At 41.2% G+C, this 22,055-nt stretch overlaps 1 protein-coding gene across 2 annotated transcripts in view; it reads left to right on the forward strand.

Annotated features, from left to right (window-relative positions):
• UPK1B (uroplakin 1B) overlaps positions 1-22,055 on the forward strand; it is a 28,568-nt gene that overhangs the window by 6,224 nt on the left and 289 nt on the right. Inside the window, exons 2-8 of one of the 2 annotated variants that reach the window (XM_017518923.2) lie at positions 5,908-5,995; positions 6,956-7,156; positions 9,419-9,493; positions 10,155-10,277; positions 13,371-13,550; positions 16,394-16,477; positions 21,105-22,055. The exon at positions 21,105-22,055 is cut by the window's right edge and continues 289 nt beyond it. In XM_017518923.2, coding sequence (XP_017374412.1) covers positions 5,927-5,995; positions 6,956-7,156; positions 9,419-9,493; positions 10,155-10,277; positions 13,371-13,550; positions 16,394-16,477; positions 21,105-21,155 — 783 coding nt within the window. In that variant the 5' untranslated portion in view covers positions 5,908-5,926 and the 3' untranslated portion in view covers positions 21,156-22,055. The remainder of the gene's footprint in view (positions 1-5,907; positions 5,996-6,955; positions 7,157-9,418; positions 9,494-10,154; positions 10,278-13,370; positions 13,551-16,393; positions 16,478-21,104) is intronic. The other variant, XM_037735043.1, reaches the window with a different exon arrangement.

A 22,055-nucleotide genomic window follows, 5' to 3' on the forward strand; every position in this document is an offset into this window, starting at 1 on the left:
TCTACCCCTATGCACAGACATTTATTAGTCTTCAAAGAACCGATATCAGCCAGGCCTGATCTTTTTCTTTTGTAGAAATTATATCACCTTTCCTCCAAGTATGCCAGGAATGCAGGTCTTCCTAAAGATCCATCCAGCTAATGTATTATGAAAGTAAACTCACTTATCTCAATTTTCCAGGACTTTTCTAGAAATCTTACATTGAATGGGAGGGGCGGGGGCAAGTCTTTGACACAGACTTTGTAACATCAACTTACACGTTGTGACCAGAGTTCTTCAACTTCACTCTTGAGTGTCCTCTTACTTCTTGGGTAACTGCCTTTTGAGCTCAGTAAATTGCCTATTTCTTTCTTTTCCCTTAGTTCCAGAATAGTAGTTTCCAGTCACTCTGGGGTTAGTTATGTGTTTAAGAGGTTTAGAGCTGGTGAGAAGATGCTCTGTGAGCCAGAATTCCTACTCTTGTTTCAGCCAGAGAAGTACCATTCTGATCTGATTTCATATGTTAGAGTTCCCTATTAAAATCCTATTTCCCTATTTCCTTTGAAAATGTTGTTCTGTACCAAAATAAAACAAAACACTGGTTTTAGGTACCTTCACCAACCACTGGGCTATTAGCTCTAGTCTGTCTGCTTTATAAGATAAAACTAAACAAAATTAATTGGGTAACTAACATTGTATGAAAACTTCACATATATTCTCATTTAATTTTCATAGTAACCCTTGAAGTTAGGTATTCCCTATACTCATTTGAAGATAAACCTCAACAAGTTTAAGTAACTTCCTGGGGTCACAAAACTAGTAAGTGGTAGAGCTAAGATTCGAACCCAGGTCTATCCAAAGCCCATATTCATTCCACTTCACTGTATTCTCTAACCTGATCTTCAACAAAGCTCAAGGCAAATTGTTAATTTGCACACTCATTTATTCAAATAAACATTTATTTCTTTGTCCTTTTATTAGCAAAATAATTGAGTGTACCTACTATGCCACAAGGTACTATGCCACTTTGGACCTAGAAAGACAAAAAAAACAGGGTCCCAAATGCCTCCTCCTATTTTAGAGACTCTTACAGTAAAGTGCAGGATGCCCTTCACAGGTTGGTAATGGGAAGAAATAATGCAAAAGTGCAGCAGAGCAGAATCCTCTCTGAGTGTCTGTGTCAGGGAGAAAGTGGTCTCAGCACAACGACAACCTAGGGGCCATCTCTGTATCACCTCACAGTCTGGGGCAGAGGCCTCAGAGATGGCCAAAGCTAGAGGGATGAGGCCCGATGGCGAGTGTTAACCGTTCAAGAATGCTAATGGCATGCAAGGCGGGCCCCTCCCATGTGGATGTGTGGCTTGGTACCTGACTCTGGCCGCACCCAAGCACAACTAGGAAGTGTTTTTCCTTTTCTCTCATGAATTCTTCTATGGAAAATATAAATAAGTACAAATGGATATCTTCATGTAAGGCCTCCAGGTCCCTCCAGCAGAGCAGCCTTTATGCAGTGAACAGAGGGAAGGAACAACAAGGCTGCTTCTCCTCAATCTAAGCCCTTGGCTGTTAAAACCTTCCTTCTATGCCCCTGGGGTCACTGATGCATAAAACAAAATCATAACCCAATACCCTGCCGTTCCTAAATATCCTCTGATTATAGTTGATAGTTTCTTATATATGTAAACAATCTTAGTGCTTACCTATTACTTTGGCATCTTTTATCTCATTTAGTGATCACAGCAACCCCATCAAACAAGTTGTATTCCACTTATTTGATAAATGAGGAAGTAGACACTAAGGAGAACCTTGTCCAACTTTACACAGTAATGATAATGACAGCACGAGGCTGAGACTTGAACTCTGGCATTGTGATGCCAAGTCTCATGTGGTCACCATTATACTACAGACATTAGACTATGCTGTGAGCCACTGGAAGCCTGCACTTGGCTCCCTCTTGACATTTGTGGCCATTTGAGGGATGCAGCAAATGTTTTAGGTCCTTTAGACACCAACCTTATCTAAAATACAAGTGGCCAAGAAGCTATGAAATGCTAACCTCTCATTAACTTGCACATTGCACCTTTTACTTCTAAGAATTCTGGTCTTAGAGGTGGGTGGGAGAGCTGCAGATTTTTGATACATCTAAACAGGTTTTCTGGAAAAGCATGTGGGTGCAGCACTGGGTTTGGGGGAAATATGCAAATATGAGTGTCCTGTCAAGGGGCTAAAGAGACAAGAAGCTGGAGATGTGAGTGAAGGCCTAGTGTTTCTGACCTTTGCAGAGTCTCCCGAACAGGGAAATGTATCTGTTCTCTCTGCTCCAGGTGTTTCTATTTCTACTGAAAGCATTTGCTATGTACCAGGACTTTATAAACTGTAGAGTGTTTAGTAAACAGTCTGGGGCCAGGCAGACTTGTGTTTCAATCCCAGCTTCTGCACTTTTTAGCAATGTGGCCTTGGGCAAATTAATCTCTCTCTAAGCTTCCTTTTTTTTTTTTTTTTTTTTTTGAGACCGAGTCTTTGCTGTCACCCAGGCTGGAGTATAGTGGCCCAATCACAGCTCACTGCAACCTCTACATCTTGGGTTAAAACGATTCTCCTACTTCAGCCTCCCAAGCAGCTGAGATTACAGGTGCCTGCCACCATGCCTGGCTAATTTCCATATTTTTAGGAGACAGGGTTTCACCATGCTGGCCAGGCTGGTCTCAACTCCTGACCTCAAGAGATCCACCCGCCTCAGCCTCCCAAAGGGCTAGGATCACAGGTGTGAACCACCACATCCGGCCCCTTTTCTTTATACAAACAATGGCAAGAAAACAGATTCTCCCCCTAGACCCTTTGGAAGAAACACAGTCCTGATTTTAGCCCCATGAGACTCATTTTAGACTTCTGCCCTCCAGAACTGTAAGATACATTTCTGTTGTTTTAAACCACAAAGTTCATGGAAATTTGTTACAGCAGCAATAGGAAATGCAGAACTGAAATGCCGATCTCTTAGGTCTGTGGAGAAGATGAACATCAAATGCCTAACACAGTGCCTAGAGCATTGTAAGTGCCCAATAAATGGCAGTTTTCATCACTATTTCCTTATCTTGGAAGACAGGAGTAGCTAAATTATCATGTGCCATTGATGCCAAAGGCTCTGAGGGAGAAGAAGAGAATGCATAGTGAAAAAGGAGAACATTTTAGTGCCAGCAAATTCAGAATATCTTGCCCACTGCTATATCCCCACCTTCCAAAATCCCACCCACAGCTGGGCTGCCTCCCTGGCATTCTCCATCATGTCCTTGTCGAGGTTTCTTCAATTTATGCTTTTCTCTTTGCTCAGAGCAAGTTTCTACCTCCCTTCCGTCTTTTCTCCCACCGTTATCTGCATTTTCCACCCTAATTCTGACTCCTGCAATTCTCCCACAGAATATTCATTTGCTCTTTCCCCTTTGTCTAAACTCTGTGTGGCAGAGTCATCTCTGGAAAAGTGTATGTCATGGGGCATAACTGGGTCACACAGGCCGCCTCCCTTGATCAGGGCCCCTGCAGCTCCTTTCTGGACCAATAAAGCCCCTCAGTGCTCTGTCCTTCTCCACAGCCCTCCTTTTCCCCTTGATGCGCATGGTCATTTTTGCTTTGAATCCATGCTATAATCGCACTTTAAACCCCTTGAAAGAAGAAATAGTGTTCTTTCACATAGTACATAGTCAGTACTGGTTGATATTCGTGCTAAATTTGGTCTCTACTGATTTCTGCCCTTTTCTCTCTATGCTTCTATTATCTGAACTTCTACCTTTCACAGTCTATTTACTTTTGTCCCTAGTTTAGATACTAACCTAACTGGTCAGGAATAATGTCTGTACATACCAGCAATGAACTTTACAGTGTGACTCAATCAGCCACATGAGTAAGGCTCCCCTTTGGGGAAGTTTGTGGGTCTAACATGCAACAATAACTGGAAAGAATGAATGAAATTTCTAAGCAGAAAGAAATGAATGGCATTTCTAAGCAGAAACTACACAGAGATCTTGTAACAATGGCCCAGATTTCTCCATTTCTCCAGTAAACATGGATAGAGTACCCACTGTGTGCCAAATTGAGCCAAAAATGCTCATAAAGTTTAACTTAAATTGTCACAGCTACCCAGGTAAACAGAAAAGGGAAAATATTTAGAGATGTCTAAACTTACTTGAAAGGTTGCTAATACTTACAGTGTAACAACAAGGCTAAAATTTAACAAGGCTTAAGACAAATAGGTTTGCCTCCCATTGCTACCCTACAAAACTAGGACTTTGGCCAAATTGGCTGGTTTGCTATCTCGTGGGCACCTTGCTCTTCTGTCTCTACTCCCTAACTTTCCCTTTCTCTTTACCTGGAATGTCAGCCGCCCCCACCTCACTCCCACACATATCCTCCTCTACTCTATTTACCAAACCATACACATCCTGCAAGGCTTACGTCTTCCCACCTCAGGACTCCCACAATATTTAGTATTGTTACATGTAGTATTTATGTGGGAACGCATCTTAGTTTCCCTACTAACACAAAAAACGCTAGGCTACAATAATCTCCCTTACATATCTTTGTATGCCTCAAAACACATATTGAACCATTTAATACATTTTTATTTACAGCAGGAGTGCATGAATTGATTAATTAAATGTTGAGAGATATAAACGGCTTTTCTCAAGATGCTTCAAGTGCAGAAGCCCAAATGATTGACCCACACTCTTACCTTTGTGTTCCTTCCAGAAAATCCTCAGGGAGGTGAAAAACCTGTGTTCAGCTGTGTATGGCACCAAAGTTTATAAATAGTTTCTGGGAGTCAGTCCGGGCTGTGGGGAAGCTCGGGGACTCTGGAGTCACACACACCAAAGTCGCTAGCCTAGCTCTGCCACGTACTGGTTGCATGACCCCAGGTAACTTAATTTACCAATTTAAGCTTTAGTTCCCTCACCTGCAAAATGGAGTCTCCTCACCTTTCTTCTTTTTCTACCTAATTGGGTTATGAGAATTAGATGTGTGCAGGCAAAGCACCTGGTAGAATGGCACACACCTGGTAGAAGGAAGTAAATGCCAGTTCCTGTTTTCTCTTCATTTCCCCTCATATACAGCAGGGCACTCTTTCATTTGCCAACTCTTTCTTTGGAGATAATAAAATATTCAGAAAATAGGCCGGGCATGGTGGCTCACGCCTGTAATCACAGCACTTTGGGAGGCCAAGGCAGGCGGATCATCTGAGGTCAGGAGTTTGAGACCAGCCTGGGTAACATGGTGAAACCCTGTTTCTGCCAATAAACTAGTGGGGTGTGGTGGCACATGCCTGTAATCCCAGCTACTCAAGAGGCTGAGGCAGGAGAATCGCTTGAGCCTGGGAGGCAGAGGTTGCAGGGAGCCAAGATCACACCATTGTACTCTGTCTTGAGCAACAAGAGTGAAACTCAGTTTCAAAAAAAAATTTTTTTTCAGAAAATAATAGTTTTTAACAGCATCGTACAGTCCGCATGAGAACCAACCGCTAACTCTGGCCATGAATTTACCCTTTGGGTTTCCGTTTGCCATGGCCAAGGGCAATGCGGGCTACACCTGGGACTCTATAGTGCTTTGACCCTGCCCAGTCACCACCTCAGCTCTGCTCTTTGTGCCCTCCACCTTGTGGGGTTCAGTCCACCACCCAAAAGGATGCATTCTTCACACTCCTTGCCTGAAAAGAACTCCTGAAAGGCACTGACCAGGCCCTGGAAGTCTATATTTTTTTCCTTCTTTATGAAAGTTATGTGATTACTAAGCTCAATAATCAAATGTTCTTCATTGCTAAAAGACTATATGGCTTCGGTTTGGCTGCTTTGGGAACAAGGAGGCCATATGCAATGGCATGGTTTAGTCATGTTACGGAAACTGTAGCACTTAACTTGGTAATGCTTTCCACTGTGCCTTCAGCTAGCGGGAAATCCTGAAGATGGCCAAAGACGACTCCAGTGTTCGTTGCTTCCAGGGTCTGCTGATTTTTGGAAATGTGATTATTGGTGTAAGTCATGATTATTTTTCAGGAAATTCTGCTCTTCTTGTAATCATAACTCTAGATTAATCAAAAGTAAGAGTTTAAAGGAAAATAATGCTGTAATTACCGGTTTCCTGTAGTTTTGCTTTAAGAAATGTGTTAGTAAATATGCTAGCTAGAATTTAACTATATTTCAAAAGATCATGGTTGAAAAGATAGGTATTTCCCTCCCAGCTTTAAAATATAAGTATCTAAATGGAGTCTTGTCAACCATAGTCAGTGTCTAAACACTCTGACTACGTACACACTTCAGTGTTTCTTTTCTGCATTGCCTTGGTTTGATTTCCACAGGACTCTACTACTGTAAGGTTATTGGGGGCAGATGTTTGCATCATCTTGTTCTCCTCATACAGAGGCCAGTACCAGGGTGTAAGAATAATACAGAGGACACACTGTGTGGGCCTGGTGACATGGGAAAACACTTGTTTTGGAGTCAGGAGCTCGTGGCCCAGCTCTCCCTCTGACTCCCCATATGACTCTGGCCATCAACTTTCAAGGCCGAGATTCCTCATCTATCAAATGTGGGTGTTGGCAAAGATAAGCAGCAAGGTCCCTCCCAGCTGTCAGTGATAAATATGACCAGGACCAGCTCAAATACCACAACTCAGAAATGTGGGCCATGATCTGGGGGTTGGGGGAGGTTATCCTCACATGAGAAGGCATTGTTTGAGTGGTTCATGCCCCAACAACATTGTGAATGTTCTGAAATTGTGTGGGTCTGTTACTAAATAGACAGAATAACATGTGAAGGGATGTATGCAACCAGTTACCAAGATGGAAGTAGCTGTTTCATTTCCTGGCAATGGGGAGTTTAGATTAGTTGCATAAAATCTGTGCAGGAAAGGGAACCAGCCTGTTTTACCTTGCCCTCCACCTCCTTTCTGAAAGCTGCACTCCTGATGGATCCCACCCTTCATTTGCCCCCAGTGTTGTGGCATTGCCCTGACCGCAGAATGCATCTTCTTTGTATCTGACCAACAAAGCCTCTACCCACTTCTTGAAGCCACCGACAACGATGACATCTATGGGGCTGCCTGGATCGGCATATTTGTGGGCATCTGCCTCTTCTGCCTGTCCATTCTAGGCATTGTAGGCATCATGAAGTCCAGCAGGAAAATTCTTCTGGCGGTAAGACCTCAAAATTCTCTGGAGTTGTCTCCCTGAGCCTGTTTTAATGGACTCTTTCTTCTTCACTGAGCAATGCTTTGGCTTTCTGTGGGAGAGCAGGAAGTACCAGGTGAGGAGGGGAAGACTTTCCCCGCAGTGAAATTGTCCATGTGGAAGCAAAGATGCCCTCCACTGTTGCAAGTCCAGACGGCTCCAGTACAGAGAAGCCAAAAGGGAGACACCTGGGGGTGACCTGATGAGTATTTTCCATACTGTGCCTCTACAGCTGATGTCTACATGCACCTAATAGGTACAGCTAGGAGCTATATAGGCCAAAGGAGGGACACAGTGAGAATTCATTCATTAGATTTTTTTCTCCTGACAATAAGTTGTTTAAAACATTTTGATATTAATTAGACATTAATATATTAGGATATAAAATACAAAATGCATACATTTTTAAAAGAAAGTATAAGTTTTCAAAGATTTTTGAGCTCAAGGCTGATGATTGTGTATCACGGCCTACGTTCCCCACATTATCATCCAACCTGCTTTTCAGGGACCCCAGAAAACCTTAATAAGCACCACTGTAGCTTGATAAGCACACGAGCTGTTAACCTTCAGCTCGTACCTGCCTGTGGGGGCTTTAACTCTGTGCACCACGGAAAGGCTTCTGCCCCAAACCACAGACAGCAAGACCATGCCCTGACTTTGCAGATGAAAGCAAATTTGCAGGCAGCAGAGCTGAGAAACCTCAGTGTTAGGCCTGGACCCCTACTCTCTGCCTCCATTCTCAGGGCAGCAGTTTCACACTATGATGGAACACACCTCCAATCCCCCACCCCTGAAATAACCCTTTTATTCTAATGCTGCAGGACCTCAGTACCCTCTTTATGGGATGAGTCTAGCAATGTAAGATGCTTGTTAGTTGACTCTTCTTTTAAACTAACTGTTGTCCTGGTACCAAGGGAATACAGGACATTTGCATTCTCTGGTTCCTTATTGCGAGTTAGTTCCAGGGCAAAGGTACCCATTTTTGGTGGGTGGGGAAAGGAATACAAGAAAAAGGGAGAGGAAAAACAGGTGTTCCTAAAGACAAATTCACTTGCATTCCAGCCTCTCTTTGGGCCAGCCATGTGCATGCCTGACGGCCAGGAAAACTGAGCTGGGAAGGCAAAGGGGCTAAAGGAGGAAACACCTCACTGCATGCCTCCTTCCTGGAATGTCTTTATGAGGAGCCAGCAAAGCTATTGGCAAGGAGCAAGGCAGCAGCTAATACAGGGAAAAAATGTTCTGAGGCCTCTGAAGGTGCTCCTGCTGTTGACTCTGCAGCTAGAGCTTTATTCTGGGCTGGGTAGTGAGGGCAGCAGAAGGTCCTGCTTGGAGAGCCTCCCATACCCAAAAAGGAGGACAGTTTTCCTTGCCTGCCCTGCTGACACTGACTACAGTGCCCCATATCCCAAGAGTGTGTGCAAGGCTGAGGAAGGCAATGATGGAACTCTTGCAAACAGTCCCAATCCCAGATTCAGAGGTCATTTGCTGTTCAGATATTTTCTACCCAGAAATAGGGGCAGTGTCGTGTGGAGGCATCACGTGCACATGCACCCATGTGCCCACGCGCAGGTACACACAACACCATTACCACACACAGCAAGTGCCATTTCATTCATCCGAGCCAATGTACTTCAAGTGTGAGTGCATGTGCAAGGAGAACACCAGGAAATCACGGTGCACCTGGAGGCTCCTCTCTGATGAGGTTGGAGGCTTGTTAGGAAGGACCCTAGATGTTCAACATGATGCAGTTCATCTTTTTCTAAACTCTGTGATTCTAAATTTTCAGCAAATTGGAAAGAAAATGTCTCCAAAGTTCCAAAATTAAAGGGGATTTATGAGGCCTTATATTGTATGTTATTCACTGACTCTCTTACCAGGCACTGAGCAGGCACATGCATGTATGCACATACTCACATGTGCGTGTATGCACACATACACAACAGTTTGTTCTCTTATACTTGTTTTTCCCAGTTAAAATAGAAACTCTGGATACTGGACTGAGGAAGCTCTGTATTCAGTGGCTATTTGTTCTCTGGAGAAAAGGAGAGAATTGAGCTGACTAGCACCAAGCCCCAATCCAAGCCACTGATCAATGAGGGTTTGTTGAATAAATACATGAATGATTAGATGATTATACTTAGATGAATTTGCTGAAAAATCATAATTACTTGGGCAAGTCACTCTTGGGGGGTAAATGTAATTCTTTTATCTCATTTGTTTCCCTTCCAGTATTTCATTCTGATGTTTATAGTTTATGCCTTTGAAGTGGCATCTTGTATCACAGCAGCAACACAACGAGACTTTGTAAGTACAACGGCAAAAAGCAAAACACTAACATGAATTATCGTTACTATAATAACCAACTTGTATTAACTAACCCCTTACTACATGCCAGGCAAGCCAATATGCACAGTAATAATACATATATAATTTTACTTAATCCTCATAAATCTATGAAATAGGCATTATCACTCTTGTCATTTTACAAAGGAAAAATATGAGACAGAAAGGTAAAGTAACTTGTCTAAAGTTACATAGCTGACAACTGAAAGAGCAAGAATTTTGAACCCAGATGGCCTGACTCCCAGGGCCCAGGTTTATAACGCCCTGTGGGTTTCACCACTCTGCCATGGCCATAGGCCTTCCAATGGGAGGATCTCTGTTCTGCCTCAGCTAAGACTTGCTCTCAATTTTACATCTTTCTCTCCCATTCTGTTTCCCTAGCCAGCCCCACCCTACAATATCTGTTCCCCTGGCCTCATACTGATTTCTTTTAAGATGGGAGTCTCTTCTCTGCATGGGGACTTATGCCAACCTGAGCCAGCTGTACTTCATGCCTCTGAGTACAGTTTTGCTCCAGGAGAGAATGTTCAGTGCCCCCAGGAACAGACAGACAAAAATATTTTCCTCTTCTTGGGAATTAGTGTGCTAACTCTCCCTCTTGTGTGGCCTCTTCCTACCATAGTTCACACCCAACCTCTTCCTGAAGCAGATGCTAGAGAGGTATCAAAACAACAGCCCTCCAAACAATGATGACCAGTGGAAAAACAATGGAGTCACCAAAACCTGGGACAGGTTCATGCTCCAGGTAAGACCTGCAGTCTTGGGGAGATGCCACTTTTATTTACTGGTGGGAGTGGGTGTCATACTCATGACTCAGTGGCACCCTATATTTTATTTCAAGCCATGATGATTAGCTTACATTTGGTTGGGATGATTTTGTCAAGAAATTTAGATTAATCATATACTCTGCGCCTTAGAACTCAGGTATCATTTACATTAAAAGAAAAATATTTTCCCTGCCCCACAATGAACTCGAGTGGTAATTATTGCCTGTTTACCCTTTTGGTACCTCTTCACAACTCCTGTGAGCTAGTCTTGCCAAACACCAGGCACTGTGACTTGATTTGAACACCCAATTTTCTCCAACTGGCAATCATAATTTACGTCCATGTTTATCTCAAATGCCATCAAAAGTCCAAGTCTTCTAGAATATCTATCATCACCCCCACATTGCCCTCTGTACACAAATTGTTATCTTCTACATAACTGCCAATCTGAGCCAGCTTTCTCACTGGCCCCTGCTCCCACTCCCCACCCCACCATCAACTTCTTACAGTCATCAGCAAACTCCCTTATAGCCTCCATTCCTTCTATGAACTCTCTCTTTACTCCCTGTTTCTTGCTTCATTGGACACTTGGCTATCTTCTAGGAATACTGCCTGCCCTTCATTTTCCTCCCATATCCATGTACCATAGGACTAGAAATTGGTTAGATGTCCTTCTTGCTCCCATTGACTACCATATGATTTGCTCCCTCAGTCTACATCACCCCTCATCCCTCCTTGTCACTACTTACCAGCCTCTCTACCCCTAATTGTTCTCCTTCATTAGGGATTTCAATATCTCACTCACTTTCAACCTCTTCAGTCATACTCCTGACATCCCACCTAGAGACTTCAGCAGCCACATGGATGACTCAGCAACATCTGGCCTCACAATTCCTTCTCCTTCCCTAGGGTGGAGGTTTTGTCTTCCACCCACCTCCACCCGCTTCCATGACCATAGCCAGCATGCCATCACCCATGACTGTGCCACTAAGAACATTCCACTCTCTGACCACTAATTTCTATCATTTCTTCCATCAATTCTAGTATCTCAATTCAAATAATTTTACCCCATTAGGACCTCCAATTAACTTTTTAACTTTTCCACTTTTTAACTTTCTATCACCCCTTTCATGTTTTCTCTTTCCTCTTTGCCTAACCCATATTTAGGTCCAGCTCCATGGTCATTCCTTCCTTACCCTTCTATGTTGGTCACTCTTTCCTAACCAAACCCACTGCAGAACACAGCTTTTTGCTCACTTTTCGTTTATACTCTAAGAGCTAAACATTGCTGAGAAAAGTCACACAACCATGATAATTTAAATTCAAATTTGTGACCACAGAGCTCAAATAGGCACACAATATTTCCTAGGATATTTTCTCAGAAAACTCACTTGTCACTATTCACATGTTCTTCCCTTCCTTCCTGCCTGCCACATCTCTCCTCACTCTCCTTCTCAGCTGATGATCTGACCTCATGTGTTATCAAGAATACAGAAGCAATTAGACAAGAACCACCTCATCTTTTTACCACCAAGTCTACATTGATCTACATCTGTGTACTTTGCCTTCTCTCTTGTTATGACACATGGGCTGTCCTATGTCCAGCTCCTTTGCTTCTGGTTCTGCATTCTGTCTCCTTTGCCTCAGTGGTCTTCCCTGCTCTGATCTGCCTCATCAATTTCTCCCTTACATCAGCCTACATGGACACCTTAAATTGTCCATCTTATAAAATGACTCCCTTGTCCGACATTCACCCACTATTCTGTTCTGCTACTGTTTTGTTTTATTTCACAGCAAATCTCAGAAGAGACTCCTACACTTGTGGTCTCCATTTTCATCCCTCTCATCTGCTTTCTTCCACCACAGTTAGCCTCTGGCACCACCACTCAACAAAAACAACCCTGCTCATAATTACCAATTGCCTCCATCCTGCCAAATCCAATAGCCAAGCTTCTCTCCTCATCTTCTTTGACATCTCATCAGCATTTGTCTCACTGGCCACTCCCGCTTAGTCTCCTCTGCTGGGTTGTCACCCTTTTCCCAAACCTGAAGCTTGGAGTGCAATGAAGCTCAATTCCGGACCCTTAAATCTTCTCTGTCCCCACTTAATCCTAGTTTGAAATAAGCCTGCCTTAGACTTAAACATTTTTTCCCAGAATGCAGAATGGTTATTTTTCTTGGTTAGATATTTCCCATAATATAGTGACAAAATTGTACATCCTTTAAAGATGGTTGATTTATCATCAAAAGTTTACTTGAATACATTCATTCTAAAAGCTCCAAGATACCCATAGTTTTAACTTCCTCCCTTTTGAAGGATTTTAGCAGAATTTATAATAAAGAAGGAACACTATATGAATTGTGTTTTGTCCTCTATTCTCAATTCTATCCAGAGTGTAAGGGTATGTATTAATTGATCTCCCTTCTGTATGCGGAAACATAGTTGTATGTCACCAGGTTATTTTTTTCACTTTATTTTCTCCCACCATAAAAATAATACCTAATGACTCTAAAAAAGTGTTTAAATATATAAAAAAGCAAAACAAAAACAATTACTCATAACTTCACCACTAAAATTTTTAATTTTATGATTCTCAATTTGCTCATATAATATCAGAATAATTATTCCTCTCTCACATTGTTATATCAAGATATTAGTACAGTACCTATCATAATTAACATTTATTAAGAGTATACCATAAGCCAGGCACTGTATTAAACACAGTAAGTATATTAACTCATTTAATCCTTTAAAAAAAACTCTATGAGATGGGTACTAGATTCCAATTTTACAGTTAAGGAAATTGAGGCTTAGAGAGTTTAAGTAACATGTCAATGGCTGCAAGGCTCGTTAATGACTAGTAAAGTAATAAGTGTGAAAATTATTTTACAAACTGTAAAATGTAAGTTGCAAGTTATCAATACCTTCAGCTGTCATTTGGGGATTTCTTAGTAAATGTAAGCTATGGTACACTTTCCATATCTTCTTTCACTGTAAAATTTCAGTTGCTATATTCATGGCTCTAGTAGGGACCACAAAAGACAATTTTGTATCTCTCATCTGTTGACAGGACAATTGCTGTGGTGTAAATGGTCCATCAGACTGGCAAAAATACACATCTGCCTTCCGGACTGAGAATAGTGATGCTGACTATCCCTGGCCTCGTCAATGTTGTGTTATGAACAATCTTAAAGAACCTCTTAACCTGGAGGCTTGTAAACTAGGCGTGCCTGGTTATTATCACAATCAGGTGAGTCCTCTCTCCTCCCAAAACTTGCCAGGAGGTTCTGCTGCTCTATATGAGGAAAATATTGGTCAACGGTAGGAAATAGTCTTTCAGTAAGGAATTCTACATTCTTGTCCCTGAACTTCATGTTAACTATTTCCTTCTCTGTTAATAAACTGCAAATGCTAAACTAGGACTGATATGGGCAAATTTACATTTTATTAAATTAACAAAACATGAGAATTGCAATAGCTGAATCCAACTTTGTTGAAATAAAGACAATTTGTACAATGCATAGAATTGGTATTTCAAGGAATATTTACATCAAACAAAGTTTTGCTCTAGTTTTGCAAAATGTAAATGGGAAGGGATGGTGTGCAAAAATAATGTTTTGTCAATTCCAAAGCAACGACAATTGCTGAGGATAAAGGTAGCAATTCCACATCCACATTCCTTATTCAGTGATAAAGTAGGACAGTCTTAATAAATATTGGGTTGGTGATTTGGACAGAAGGTAGTTTACATACAGTTTTTGAAAAAGTTTCCAGACTGATGAGGATAATGTGATTACAATCATGAAAACTAACATTTATTGCATACTTACTAAATGCCACACACTGTTTCAAGTACCGCACACGTACTATCTCCTTGAATGCTCAGTAGTAGGTGCCAGTAGGATCCCTATTTTACAGATGACGACATTAGATATAGAGATGCTAATAAATTCCTTGCCAAGGTCACACAACTAGTAAATGTCCATCTTTTCAGAAAACTCTCTGGCTTTTGAAACCCAACCTTTCTGGTTCCAAGCACAGACTCTAAGCCAATAAAGACTTGTTAATATTCCCCAAAAGCCCTGATGAGAACTTCCATATACTTGTAGTCAGCATCTGCTGACACTGTACAGTGAAACACAGTGCTCTGCTATGGGAGTTACCTCTTTAAGGAAAGCTAGTTGTGTACCAGCTCATAAAATAATTGAGAAATGTCAGGCTCTTTTGTTTAGGAGTAGTATAAACTGCACTTTCAGATTGAAGGACATGGCACTGTGGATCACCATATACCTGGCAGGGTGCCTGGACTAGGTCTGGATGTATTATTCCAGAAAAGTACATGGGAGTAATCTAGATTATTTTGCAGCAGTGTCCAAAGCAACCCTCATTGAGCTTTACTGCAACATTGTTCTGGCATTGTTTCAATCAGTTATATTTAGGCTGTTACTAAAAATTAAATTTGCTGTTTATAATCATGTGCAATATAATTATCCTCAGGATTTTAAAAGGCTTTCGATATGTCAACATTGGAACTGGCTCATGCAAACCAATCTTGATTGAATTGTAATTGCGTACAAACTGTATCACATCTTTGAAAGGAGTGAAAATAGGACAAATTATGCGGAAGGATCCTTCTTAGAAAAAAGAAAACAATAAAAATATGCATACAAAATGAGGCACAGGTCTTGAAAGGCTATTGCAAATAAGGGGCCCTGAAGCTTAAGCTCATTCGCCTTATAGAGAAACCTCCTCTGGTAGTGGAAGATGGGGTGACAGGAAGGGCCGTAGCATACAGTGCCTTCTAAGCCATGGCAAGGACTTCAGATTTCATTTTAAGGGTGGTGGGAAGCCATTGGAGAGTTTCAAGCAGGGGTGTAAATAAGGATGGCTCTGGAACTAGGTGAAGACCCACAGGGTGCTAAAGTGAACTCAGACCTCAGGGAGGCCTTGTAATCTGGGAGTGAGGCTCTGGTAGACCAAGGTAGTACCAGAAAGTGATAAGAAGTGTTTGGATTTGGGATATATTTTAAAAGTAGACCCCAAATTGTTGTATGTTGGGTAAAAGAGAAACAGTTGAGTTAAAGATAATTCTTAAGATCTTTCATTTGAGCATTGAGGTGAATGGAAGAGTCTGTAACACAAATGGAGAAGGGTAAATGGGGAAGAAATCAAAGTATAGCAAAGGCAGGGCATGTAAGTGGATTAATAAGGGACTGCGGCAGAGCCAGAAAGGACAGAACGTCAAGTTCTGTAGCCACTGGGTGGAGCCTAAACCTCAAGGTCAGCCCTTCTAGGATATTTGCTTCCAGACCTCATGGTCCATGGAACCAGCCCTGGTTATCGCATTTCCTAGACATTCCCTTTGGTTCTTAGAGTTTTGGCAGAAGCTACTCAGAAGGCAGCTCTAGCCTTACATGTGTATATCACTCCAGAACTTTGCACAGTGACTAGAATAGAGTGTGCCATGTATAAATATTTACTGGATTGTGGCATGCATGAATGAATGATTTGCTCAATTTAAAAAAACATCATTTCTTTTGCATGTACACTGTGACCCTTCAAGGTCTCACTAGAATCCAGTAAAGGTATGTTGAAATATAACATCAAAAGAGAATTCAGGGAGCATAATGCAGGGCTTTCTTTAATGATTATTAAAAATGCCAACAGGGAACCTCTGGTTTTCACGGACAGAAGCATTTTTACTTAAAAACAAATCAAAAAGTAACTGCCTCCAAATAAATCACCAATAAAACCTTTGGGGAGGGAAAAATTCTAACCGAATTAATATTTTTGAATTTATTGTCTACATATTCAGTTTAGAAACAATGTTATGCCAAAAAGCAGTACTTTTTAATGAGATTAAGTAATAAAGACACAAATAAATGTGATGTAGAATCGTTCAACAGTATTGTTTATGTTCCCTCTATAAAGCACTGTTAGTAGCTGGCTGTCTCCAGAGATGTGGAAATAGCCCAGTTATGTGAAATCAGACTTTTGGGTAGCATTGATTCAAATAGGAACCCGCTTTCTCATCAACCTCTTCTTTGTTTTCTGATTCTTCTCACACTAATGTGGAATTGCCCACTCCTTCAGGGCTGCTATGAACTGATCTCTGGACCAATGAACCGACACGCCTGGGGGGTTGCCTGGTTTGGATTTGCCATTCTCTGCTGGACTGTGAGTATTTCCCAGCACATATTTTATCTCTGAGAGGATGATAGGGAGAGACCTTGAGAGTGCCACTGGTTACATCAACCACACTAGACAGTCTAGAAACAAAACCTCAGGCCTGAAGGCTGGTCAGGAAACTTCTGGCATCGGAGGAAGGACAGTGAGTTCCCTTGAGAACCAAGGAGTAAACACCCCCTACTAGGGAAAGGCTGTGCCCTGCCAAGCATCTCCTTCTTCTGGCTGACTGGTGTGCAGGTGCCTTTAGAGGGCTAGAGAGCCTCTTTCCCTTGCTAGAGTTCTTAAGGAACTGCTCCTCCAGGTCTCCAGATCTCATTAATTCATTACATCCACATATCAAAGACTGTCACCTATCTAAATGGCCCCTGCCTGACACTAATATGCCCAGATCCTTCCAAAGAGCTGCCTCTGGCAGATTCATCCTTTCCTACTACCTACTTTATCTGATGCGTATGCAGCAAGAGGTTAGAGCAGTGGTTTTCAGCCCTGGCTACACATTAAAACCCCGTGGAGAAACATTTTTTTAAAAATTGTTTGCACCCCAACCTCTGAGACTTTGATTTAGTTGAACTTGGGGTTGAGCCAAGGCATTTTTATTTCCCCCCAAGATGATCTGCTATCAGGGTTGAGAACCATCGCATTAGAGAAGCAGTCTCAAACTTTCGATTTCAGAACCCCTTTACTCTCAAAAATTATTGAGGACTCCGAAAAGCTTTTCTCTATGTGGACTATATCTATTGGCATTTACCCCATTCAAAATTAAAATAGAAAATTTTAAATATTTATTTTTAAATAAGCCCATTAAAAGTTATCACACAATATTTTTATGGGAAAAAATAACTATTTTATAATAGTGACTTTTTTGCAAATCTCTTCAATGACTAGCTAAATAGAATAGATTCTCATATTTGCACCTTCATTCAATCTGTTGTAAAATGTTGCCTAGGTCGAATGATTTGGAGAAAATACATCCTTCACATAGACATGTAATTGAAAAAAAAGCGTTTTAATAATATTCACAATTATCTGAAATATAATTGTGACGTATAATCTGAAGATAATTGTGAATATTCTTCAATACTACACAAAATTCCACAAGTAGTAGTTTCATTTCATTTCTTTTCTTTTTTTGAGTCAGAGTCTCGCTCTGTCACCCATGCTAAGATTCAGTGACACAATCACAGCTCACTGCAGCCTCCAATGCCTGGACTCAAGTAATCTTCTTGCCTTGGCCTCCTCGGTAGCTGGGACTACAGGTGCACACCATTGTGCCTGGCTAATTTTTTTATTTCTTGTAGAGACAGGGTTTTGCTTTGTTGCCTAGGTATATCTTGAACTCCTGGCCTCAAGCAATACTCCCACCTTGGCTCCCCAAAGCACTGATACTATGGCCATGAGCACTGCACCCAGCCCACAAGCAGTAGCTTCTTAAAGATCATTTGCAATTTGGAATCTGAAATTATGTTAATGAGCTTTTCATACTCTGTTATGTTAAAATACATTATATTAGTTTGTCTTGCACTTTGCATAAATCTTTCAGCCATTTATAATTCTATAACATCATAGATTGCTTATTTGGAAGAAACAGTTCATTGTGTTTTGCAGATCTTCCAAATGTCAACTGATTTATTTATGCAATTTCCAAAAAATCACATGTGGCAGTGATAGTGCCACATTGGAAAATACCGTAAGCAATGGGATGCTATCATGTTCGGGGTGACAGCTACAAGTTTTCCAAGGTTCTGATTTTTGCTTGAAAGCTCATTGTCAGTTGTTTTCCCTGAAGTGACAGACTCACTTTGTAAATTTTCAAGAAAATATCTGCCACATGCCCAAGTCTGAACAACCATAGCTTGTCTGTTAGTAATTTTTTAAAGTAAAAATGGTGTTTCCTTAAAAAAAAATACTTCAGTACACAACTCAATCTTGCAAGTGCTTTTCTTGAAGACAATCATATCACTATGCAACAGACTGCTTTATGAATGAACATTTCCTTTTTGTTATTCAGAATACTTAAAAAGATGAGTACTCAATGGCCAAAATTTTATAAAATTAGTAGTTCTTACTGCTTCATTGAGGACAATCTCAAGTGAAACTGGCTTTTTAAAAGTTTTTCTTTTTTTTTTTTACTGCAAGTCCACAGCAGTGAAGACACAATGACCACTAACACAGTTTAGTGACTCTGCCTTGATTCTTGCTAATACTCCAGCAGTTTTACTTTCCACTGCTTTCACACCATTGGTGCAAATATGAAAACAGTGAAAAGGCAAATAAGTTCTTATTATTATTCAGATAGTTGATGGACTCCTGAACCATCCCTCAGGTGTTTACTGTGTATTAATCCATTTTCATAGTGCCATGAGGAAATATCCAAAACTTTATAAAGAAAAAGGGGATTAATAGATTTACAGTTCCACGTGGCTGGGGAGGCCTCACCATCATGGCAGAGGCAAAGAAGAGCAAAGGCATGTCTTACAAGGTGGCAGGCAACAGAACATGTGCAGGGGAACTGCCCTTTATAAAACCATTATATCTCATAAGACTTACTCACTATTATGAGAACAGCACAGAAAAATCCATTCCCATGATTCATTTATTTCCCATTGGGTCCCTCCCATGACACATGGAAATTATGAGAGTTACAATTCAAGATGAGATCTGAGTGATATCACTATGCTTTAAGAAACGCTGGCTTAGGGGGTGATAAACTGAGCAAGGCAGGAAGGAGAGGGAAATCAACTACTTCAAGGGATCCTTTTATGGTCCCTCAACCCAAACTGTTAGGAGCTCTCCCAAAGTACTCTGCACACTTCTATAATGGAACTTGTCTATAATGATGTATTTGACTGGAAAAAGCTGAGAACCAGCTGTTCTTTGTACCCCCAATGCCAAGCATTGCAGGGAGTATGAGCTCAATCATTTGTTGAATTAATGAAAGATAACAGTGAAGTTTCTATTTGTGCCATATTAGCAGGAACTGTGGGATAATGTTTAAAGGCTTTGAGTATCTTAGAACTCCATACCAGTTATAACTTGATTTTCCACAAGTATCAGATAAACTCTGTATCTAGTTAATTCCCTCTTGAAATTCAAAAGAGTTCAGGAAAGGAATTAAATGATTAAGTGTATTGAGGGCCTGCTATAAACAAGGCACCATGTCAAATATTTTTAATATTAAATTCCCACAACAGTAGCTAAGCAGGTAGCCAGTCTCCCATCTTACAGGGAGCAGAGAAATTGAGCGGGGCTGTCACGAATTGTGCTTAATAAGAGCTCTTAAGCATGCCCATTTCACTATTGCTTGCAAGGGGCTTTCTCTTAGTAATTAATTAGATAACTCTGAGGCTGACTGCTTGGGTTTGAATCCCAGCCCCACCACCTACTAGTTCTATGACCTTGGGTAAGTTACTTCCCTGTGCTGTCTTTTCTCCCTAGGGTTTTGGCAGCATTAACTTCAGTTATATGGGTAACACTTAGAACAGTGCTTGATGCATAATAAGGTCTCCTAATAAACATTAGACCCTGTTATTATTTCATTATCTCATTCACTGCCCTAGCTCTGGGATAGGTAGAGATGTTATATTTATTGTATAAATGTAGAAACTGAAGGTCAGGAAGTTTAAGTGACTTGGCTAAAGTTACCCAGGAGTAAGTGCCAGATCTACAACAGAGCCCAAATAAACTAAAACTAAAACTCAGCCCTTGTCTAAGTCAGATATCTTGAGTTCTGTGGCATTCTTCAGAGGCAGTCATTTCAGGTCACAAGCATTTTAGGAAAAAGAGAAGTTCCCTGGGAAAAGTTTAGTATTAGACACAAAGAATGTTTATCCTAAAATGGTACATACTAGAAACAGGAGGGCATTGGAGGACAAATGGCCTTGATGGCAAAAAGAGTTTAGCACAGATGAGAAGGCAACCCCAGAATACAAGGAGTCTAGGATGAGAACTGGGATCAGAATGTGGGGAACAGAGAAGCTGCCTCTGAGTGGCAGGTAATAAGTGATGTTTTGGAGCAGTTTGGATTTGGTGTTACATCTGACCCTGTGATGTTGCTTATAACAAGATTACTCTTAAAAAATCTGTTGTCTAACAAAGACATGGAACTAACCCAAATGCCCATCAGTGATAGACTGGGTAAATAAAATGTGGTCCATACAAACTATGGAATACTATGCAGCCATAAAAAAGGAATGAGATCATGTCTTTTGCAGGGACATTGATGAAACTGAAGCCATCATCCTCAGCAAACTAACACAGGAACAGAAAATCAAACACCACATGTTCTCACTCATAAATAGGAGTTGAACAATGAGAACATATGGACACAGGGAAGGGAACAATACACACCAGGGCCTGTTGAGGGGTGAGGGGTTGGGGGGGGAACTTAAGAGGATAGGGTCAATAGGTGCAGCAAACCACCATGACACATGTATACCTATGCAACAAAACTGCAGGTTCTGCACATGTATCTTTTTTTTTTTTAGAAGAGATAAAGAAAAACAAAAAAATCTGTTGTCACCTAGGCCTGAATAAACCTAACATCATTTTTTTTCCAAGAAAGAGGTGTTTCTAAAGCAATTCCTTATTAATTTGTCCTTGTTTTTTTCTCTTCTAGTTTTGGGTTCTCCTGGGTACCATGTTCTACTGGAGCAGAATTGAATATTAAGCACCAAATGTTGCCACCCTACCTCCTTCCCCGAGTGACTCTGGATCTGGTGCTGGAACCAGCTCTCTCCTAATATTCCATGTTTGTGTCCCACACTAACATGTGTGTGTCTTACATTGCCAAGTCAGATGGTATGGAGTTCCTTTAGGATCTCAGGCTCCTGCAGTTCCCTTGACAACTGCTGTTCATCCTAGTCTAGGATTCTGCAACATCTATATAGACTGTTGAAAAGAGAATTTGGAAAATGCATAATAACTATTTCCATCCCTGCTTATTTTTAATTTGGGAAAGGAACCTGTGTTATCACAATAACCCACAGCTGTATTTGACTAGCAAATCTGCCTGTATCTTTCACTGTTATCTAAAAGAAAACTTCCAAGGCTTCCATTGATCTCTGTACTGTCAGCGGAAGAGAGAAGTCTGGAAAAGATTGCTGAAATATACCTTTTGCCTTTTTTTCTAGAGTAGCTCCCGTGTATGGAGATGGGTAATTCTCTTAATGCCACCTTCAGATCGTTTTATTCTCCAGAACAATTCTTGCTCTTAACAGTAGTTCAAATTTCCTTTCATACCTTGCAGAGGTGGTATGTGTCTAGTGGTCTCAATTCTTCATTAATTAAAAGTGTGAGCTGGGCACGGTGGCTCATGCCTGTAATCCCATCACTTTGGGAGGCCGAAGTGGGTGGATCACCTGAGGTCAGGAGTTCAAGATCAGCCTGTCCAACATGCTGAAATCCCATCTCTACAAAAATACAAAAATTAGCCAGGCATGATGGCAGGTGCCTGTAATCCTAGCTACTCTGGAGGCTGAGGCAGGAGAATCACTTGAACTCAGGAGGCAGAGGTTGCAGTGAGCCAAGATCACACCATTGCATTCCAGCCTGGGCAAAAGGTCTCAAA

The sequence above is a fragment of the Cebus imitator genome, unplaced genomic scaffold (genome assembly GCF_001604975.1).
Source record: "Cebus imitator isolate Cc_AM_T3 unplaced genomic scaffold, Cebus_imitator-1.0 Scaffold713, whole genome shotgun sequence".
NCBI classification, from domain to species: Eukaryota; Metazoa; Chordata; class Mammalia; order Primates; family Cebidae; genus Cebus; species Cebus imitator.